The sequence below is a fragment of the Herpailurus yagouaroundi genome, unplaced genomic scaffold (genome assembly GCF_014898765.1).
Source record: "Herpailurus yagouaroundi ecotype Mexico unplaced genomic scaffold, PumYag 214, whole genome shotgun sequence".
In the NCBI taxonomy this organism is placed as follows: domain Eukaryota; kingdom Metazoa; phylum Chordata; class Mammalia; order Carnivora; family Felidae; genus Herpailurus; species Herpailurus yagouaroundi.
The window spans coordinates 4,679,166-4,686,381 of record NW_024412445.1 but is presented as its reverse complement, the minus strand read 5'-3'; the positions used below and the strand labels follow the sequence as shown (position 1 = coordinate 4,686,381).

The window sequence follows — 7,216 nt, the reverse complement described above, 5'->3', positions numbered from 1 at the left end:
CCTTCCTGGACATGACTCTTCCCCCATGGTCTTCCTTCTTGACCATGACCCTCCCCCCATGGTCCTCTTTCCTGGACATGACCTCTCCCAGCATTCTCCTTCTATATTGTCCTTATGATAACAGCTGAGTTTCACACTGAGACTTTGTAAATGTTCTCACATCCATGATGTTAACTAATGTCCACAAAACCCTGTGAGGCACACAACGAATGGAACCAAGGTCAAGTAACGTGACCAGCTGACAGCATCAACACGGGGCTGTGCGCAGACACTCCCAGGTTGGGCCCCCAGCTTAGTGCACTTCCACTCTTAAACCGACCTAAATAGCTATCATTCTTCCCGCACCTGCAGCATGAGGCCTGGCGATGGCTACTGGTGCATCTATCATCTACACAACAGCAAGGTCCTAGAGGAAAGGGACACTTTGATCTTCCTTTTATCCCTCAAAGCACCTGACACAGGTAGAGATTCAATGGTGAGAACGGCAATCGTGGCTGTGCCCCCTTCTTCTCTGGACACGTCTCACGGGCCGAGCTGCTACGTGCAAGGAGTGTTATGAACTTCGTGTGAAAAATGAGCTTTCGAAGTTCAGCGAGGCTGCTCGGGCAGCGGGTGAATGGGCTGTGTGGAGAGCCCCTGGCCACGCTGGACCCATGTTCTTGGCTCCGAGCACACTGACCCGGCCAACCCTGTCCACAGGCAGATCTCCTGGGTGCCCAGGAGGCTGCAAGACCACATCTAGGAAAAACTGCCAGGAGAGGAATTCATTTTTAAGAAGTCTATCAGAAAAAACTCCAGGGCCACCGGGGTGGCTGAGTCAGTAGAGTGTCCAACTTCTTGGTTCCGACGCAGGTCATGATCTCACAGTTTGTGAGTTCGAGCCCCATGTTGGGCCGACAGCACAGAGCCTGCTGGGGATTCTCTCTCTCCCTCTCTCTCTGCTCTTCCCCCACATGTGCTCTCTCTCTCTCTCTCTCAAAATATGTCAATAAACATGAAACAAAGAAAAAAACTCCAAAATATTTAAGAAACGTGAAGCCTACCAATGTTTTTGCTCTGTAAAAAAATGAGCTACTTTTTCTTCCTTCTACTCTCAACTGATTTGCACCTGAGCCGACAACACCCGCATAGTTGTTCGTTAAGAGACAGCAAACGTTTGACTCTTACCAACAAATTTCTGAGGCATAGAGCTCTTACGTTTGGCGACGTTACTTGCTAGTCTGTCCAGCACGAGGGATCTCTCTGATCCTATCTTGCACAGATCTTCTGCCATCTCACTGTGATTAGCTTCTTCTTTAATGACTAAAGTCAAAGACAGTTAGAGAGGCCAGTTTAGAAAAGCTTACAATGAAAGGATTCGGTCGCATCCAGCATTAAATCTGACATTTGTTAAGCGCCTACAAGAGCCAGGCCCTTCGCAAGGATTATTGCTAATCTCCCCGGCAGCTCTTTCAGCCGGGACAGAGGCTGCCCACGGCCACCTGCTAATGACACCTGCCGGCTGTACGTTATCTCCCGAGGCCAAAGGAACAAACACCATCCCTGTCACCAGAAGCTGGATGGGATTAAGCAACTGTGTCCCTCGGACGAGTCCTCTTAACTTTTCCAGTGCCCCCAAATCCACTAACTCAGTCAGTCCCGACACCAGCCTGCTGAGGATCAAAGCACTACCTGTCAGAGCTAGAAATGATCTGAGGTTCCTACGCCATCGACAGGCACCGCGAAGGGATGTGCAGAAGGAACGTGGCCGCCCAAGATGCTACAGCGAATCCGGGCAACATGGGGAGAGAACCCAGAGCTCCTGATCCCTGAACACACAGCAAACTCTGGGAAATCAAATAACACCTGCAAACTGTGGGAAAAGCTAGACCCTGTGGGGCTAAATGTTGATGGAGGGAGGATTCCTAGCCGACCTCCATGTTTTCCATTTCCATCTTTCTTTCCATGGTTGAAGAGACAACTTTGTCTCTTACAGAGTCTGCCTATATTCTAGTTTTTACAGTTGGGTTTTTGGGGATAGAACGTTCATGTCCCTGCAATGTATCGTAATATACGAAGACCTGAAAATGGCAATTAATTACATTCCAAACAGTTAACCAATCCCTCTGGCACCACTTCTGAATGGTCCGCTTAAATCCCACTGTCCTATTTCTCCCTCTCCTCCTTCCCCAGATATGACATGCTGATTTATCACAGGATCTATAGGATCTTCTGTTACTATTCTCGATTTCTATCTATTCTCCCAAAGAGCCCCACGTCATAGCTACATTTTAACACAGCACGACACATTACTTTTCCTTTTTCAACCATGCCAATTCTCTCATCTACGTTTCCGGATACACTCCACAATATTCCAAATTTTATATTGGACCCACGCCTTGACTCGGGAAGATTCGTGCCCGCAGTGTCTGACCCTCCCCCTCTCCAGTGTTCCACGTTTGCTTTCTTGCCTCAGCACGGTGTGGTAGCTTCCTTCATTATGCCCTGCACATTACCTGCTAAGATGATTTCTAAGTATTTTATGTCTCCATTGCTATTATGAAGGCCACTCTGGAAGCCTATATTTCAAATTGGTTATTATCGCCGGTATATGTAATTTTTTAACATCAGAAATGCATGTTTCCTGCTCAATGAGCAAACATAATAACCCACACCCTGACTGGTGTGAAGGATACACACAAAATCCACGAAGCCCAATTCCAGGGGGCGTGCACATCTGACCTATGGATCCCACATGCTTGCCCACATGTCCGTCCTTCTCGGCCAAGCAGAGCACTGTGGGTGTCTTCCCTGCCCAGGGCCACAGGGCCTCCTGAGACCCTCGGGGTCATCACAGTGAGGGACAAAGGAGTCCCAGACTCCCAGATCAGTGGCATTTCCCTGCAAGAGCTTGTAACACGATCTGTGTACCTGAATGATCATCTTCCAAATGCTCGAGAGAAACTTACTTCATCCCTAAAGGAAGTTGTGACAGATGACCAAGAAACCTTTAACTAACTAAAGCGACATTCAGAAAAATTAAACTCTCCCACATCCTAGCTGGGCTAGGCTTTGTTTTTACCTAATCCCAAAGAATGGCCCCAACCTAAGGGGATCGAAGAGGGAAGAGGGTGTCTGGGTGCCCACGGGAGCACCGAGGGGGCTGCTCTCCGGCTCTGTAGGGAGAATGGGGCTTGAAAGACACACAGAAGGCACAGGTTCGACCAGCCCTGGCACAGGGAAGTGACCAAGACCCCCCCCTGCCCACACCTCAGCAGCCCACTGCCTGCCCCCAGGATCCCAGATGTCACCTTGCAGGACTCTGACTGAAGTGCTTTTATGGATACCTTCCGCCCCCCCCGGGCAGCGCTCACCACATGCCTGAAGCCTTCTTATCTCCTGAACACAGGGACATAAGGACCCATCACTGCGGTATTCCAAATAATCTGATCACCCAAGGGAAGAAATTAGCATTTCAGGGCTGTGTTGACTCTGCCTATGGGGTAACGTACATATTGCTGACACACAGGCTCACTGACACGGACAGCCCGTGGGTGACACGTGTCTGCCTTCTCTGTCCTCATTTCTGCCAGGTTGGCCGGGCAGGAATTAGCACTCCTACTTGAGAGCCCAGGGTCGCATTCAAACCCAGGTACAGAGATGCAACTTGAGCCCAGGTCTCAGGGACCGCCAGGAGCAGCCCGCTGTGATCTCCCAGCGTGTTTCTTCGGTAACAAAATAGCGGAGAAAACCAATGCGCTCTGTCTGTGTCTCCTGTTCATTCTATCTTCTCGACTCCATGTGTATGGCTCTAAAGGGACATTCAGATCACTGTATTCAAACAGGTCAGTACTGTAGATAAATAAATTGCAGCAAATATCTGTTGGGTCGGCAAATGGCTTATTTGAACATGGATCCGTCCATTCTGGAAACATACATTTCAAATTGGTTATGATGGCTGGATGTGCAATTTTTTTTTTACATCAGAAATGGTGTTTTTCATTAAATGGGCAAACATAAGGGCTCACATCCAGATTTACGTAAAGGATACGCACAAAATCCATAAAACCTATTGTCACCGGTCTCTCATTTGACCTACAGAGCCAGGATGCTTCTTCACGTGTCCCTCCTTCTCGGCAAAGCAGGGCACTGTGGCCCTTACTTCCAAGGCCCGTTAATTTATTTTTGGCAGGAAAATACAATGTCTAAACAAAGTTTAAATTTTATTCTAAAGGAGCGCCATCATCTCTGATGCCATCTTGGGGGTTGGCCACAAACTGGTGACTAGTACATGATTATTAGGATTTTCCTATTTAGTCTCACCTGCTCCAGTAACCCTCCATACCTTTCCTTTTTAGAAACAGACACCAGATAATTCAGTGGGATCTCCCCATTTTACAGGTGACAAGAGTAAGTCTCGCCCAGAGAGGTCAATGGTCAGCCCCCAGATCCACAGCTAATCGGTGAGGCAGGCAGTGCTAGAACCACAGAGGTGCTGCCACGTAAAACGTTGCCCCTTGATGCCCAAACTATCTGACTCTTGGACCTCCGTTCATTTATTTTTTTAATTTTTTTAAGTTTATTTATTTTGAGAGAGAGTGAGCAGGGGAGGGGCAGAGAGAGAAGGAGAGAGAGACCCAAGCAGGCTCCACACCGTTAGTGCAGAGCTGGACACGGAGCTCGATCCCATGACCCTGGGATCATGAGCCTGAGCCGCAATCAAGAGTCAGATGCTTAACCGACTGAGCCGCCCAGGTGTCCCAGAATTCCACTCTGACTGTTTGTCTCTCCTGTTCTCACCTGTCCTTAATCTGAAACTCTTGCCCATACCTCATGCCTCTCAACTCTCCATTTCACATGGTTAAGAGAATAAGTTTTGTCTTATGTGTATTTCACCACAGTAGAAGTACGATAAGCGATCACACAAAATTTAAAATCACAAAAGCGACCTGAGTATTCCCTGGTGGATTTCCTTTATGAGCCATTCATTAAAGCCAGAAAGCTGAGTGAGATTTAACAAACTTTCGACCCTTAATTTCACTTCTGCTTCTGGGTCCCATGACGATTTTTCCAGCGGTGGCGTCAAATAAACCGCGTTTGTAAGGAGGTCGGCTTCCATTGACCTATTCAGACATTTCTTACGTCTTAAAAGGTTAGAAAGGTGCCTTTTATGACAGCGCTGTCCCTTGGAGTAAATTCAGCCTCCTTCAACGCCAGCGTGAGCGTCCTTCACTTTACATTTTCTAAGATCGGAGTCAAGTGCCACAGGGTGATGTGGTGCCTCGGGCACCAAGGCTCATAAGAAAAAAGCAGCCTTTCCTCCAATCCTGTGATAGCCGCAACCCTCTCGACTGTCAGGGTTTTGCCAAGGAGCTCACTCGTTCCAGACAGGTGCCGAAACGGATGAACGAAAACCCAGCCTGAAAGCTTTCATTCGATCAACTTCATGAAAAGAAGAGTTTTTAAGACAAGATTTCACATCTTATTTTGAGGACTAAGCACAAAGAAGCAATCGATACTCCTGGTTTAGTTAAAAAAAAATTCCCCAAACCAAGAACCGCCCGCCCCCTCACCCCCGGCAAAGTTTCTGGGGTCACTATTCTCTCAGACACTTCCCCAGCTTTCAAGAGGGAGGGGTTCAAGGTCAGGCTCTCTCTGGTGAGATGAGGGCTTCAAAAGTCGGGAAGCACGGAGTGCTTCTGCCAAAAACGTCCCTTGGTCGGGGCGGTGGCGGCTCGCACGCCTGGGTTGTGCACCCGGCGCTGTGTGCCCGGGGCCCTTCTTCGCTGCGTGCCGGGAGGGTGAGCCAGCGCTTACCTGGGTACAGCGTGCCTGGAAGGCCCATGCTTTGCAAGTAGTTGTGGCAACGCTCTTTATGTTCCTCTAAAGAGCTTCGCTGTTTATAGCTTCGGCCACAATATCCACATTTGTGAGGTTTACCAACTGCAGAAAACACAATCGAGTTCAAGACCCCAATTAAATACTGGCCTTGGTGTGATGGGAATTCATGCAATACAATCATTACCGAAAAAGGCAAAGAACCCCTCCCCTCTTGAGAGCTAAAGTGGACTCAGTCAAAATTGCCGAATTTAAAAATAGGAATGCCCAGGGGTTTCGCTGAATGTACCAAGAACTCGTGTGACTCTGGTTTCACCTTAATTTGCCCACTGTCCTAACTCCCAAATTCTCTTCTACTGAAATCACTGTTCTTTAACTGGAGGAAATGGGCCATCACCGTGTGATCGCATGGGCACCACGTGGGCTGAGACGTGAGGGATGTCCCCAGTTGCCTGGAGGATACACAGACGCCCCTCTAAAGTCAGACTCGTCCATGTCTATGCTGCGGGCCAGGTCTGGCAAGACACTGGTGACAGATCTAAATGCACCCAAAGTGGATTCAGTTCCAGGATGCTAAACTGGATAACTTGAGGTCTCGAAGATACCACAGCGGATAGTGATGCGTTAATGAAATGAGCATTTGTTTCCAAAATGTATTTTCCTGTTCTAGCTTCAAAAAGCTCTGTGTTCTCCCCAAAAGCTTAAGGATGGCGTGGTCTCTGGATCAGCCCTGACCAACAAAACTCATTATGACGATGGATGTGTTCTTCATCTGTGCCGTCCAATGCGATAGTCATTGTACTGTTCAATATGGCGGCCACCCGTGAACCACTGAGCATGCAGAGTCTGGCTACAGTCACCGAGGACTGAAGTTTTGATTTCGTTCAAGTTTAATTGATGAAACTTAAATTTAAATGCCACATATGGCTAGTGGCCACTGCTTTAGGCAGTGCATTACCTATAATGAGGTTAGTTCCTCCCAAACTTTATGGAGCGGTATTTTAGGGAAAGAAGACTCATGCCAACAAACTCATATCATGCCCAAGCTTAATGACTTTCATAGACAGCGTTTTAAGAGATGAGATAAGTAAAGTATCTTTATTTACGTAAGGAATATAAATTTCCATCCGAAGACCAGAATCTTCTCCTACTTCCTTCTCATGTTGTTAGATTTCACATATCTGAATGTATTATATAAAAATCAATACCATCCAAATCGGAATGCTTGGTAAAATGGTTCAACCAAAGCTTGTACTGGTTCCATCTCTTCCTTAGGTGAACAGAAGCAATGGTTAGAGAAGACTAAGACGAAATGTAAAATTTGACCTTTGGAGCATTTCACAGAGGAAGAAAGGGATCCATCCCTACCTGTAGAAAGCATCGCGTCCCTAACACCGGG

General features: G+C 47.7%; 1 protein-coding gene across 16 annotated transcripts in view; it reads right to left on the bottom strand.

Moving 5' to 3' along the window:
* IKZF1 (IKAROS family zinc finger 1) overlaps window positions 1–7,216 on the bottom strand; it is a 98,902-nt gene that overhangs the window by 11,765 nt on the left and 79,921 nt on the right. For 9 of the 16 annotated variants that reach the window (XM_040455048.1, XM_040455046.1, XM_040455056.1 and 6 more), the window contains 2 exons: window positions 5,797–5,922; window positions 1,168–1,302 (listed from right to left, as the gene is read on the bottom strand). In XM_040455048.1, coding sequence (XP_040310982.1) covers window positions 1,168–1,302; window positions 5,797–5,922 — 261 coding nt within the window. The remainder of the gene's footprint in view (window positions 1–1,167; window positions 1,303–5,796; window positions 5,923–7,216) is intronic. The other 7 variants (XM_040455053.1, XM_040455060.1, XM_040455055.1 and 4 more) reach the window with 4 other exon arrangements.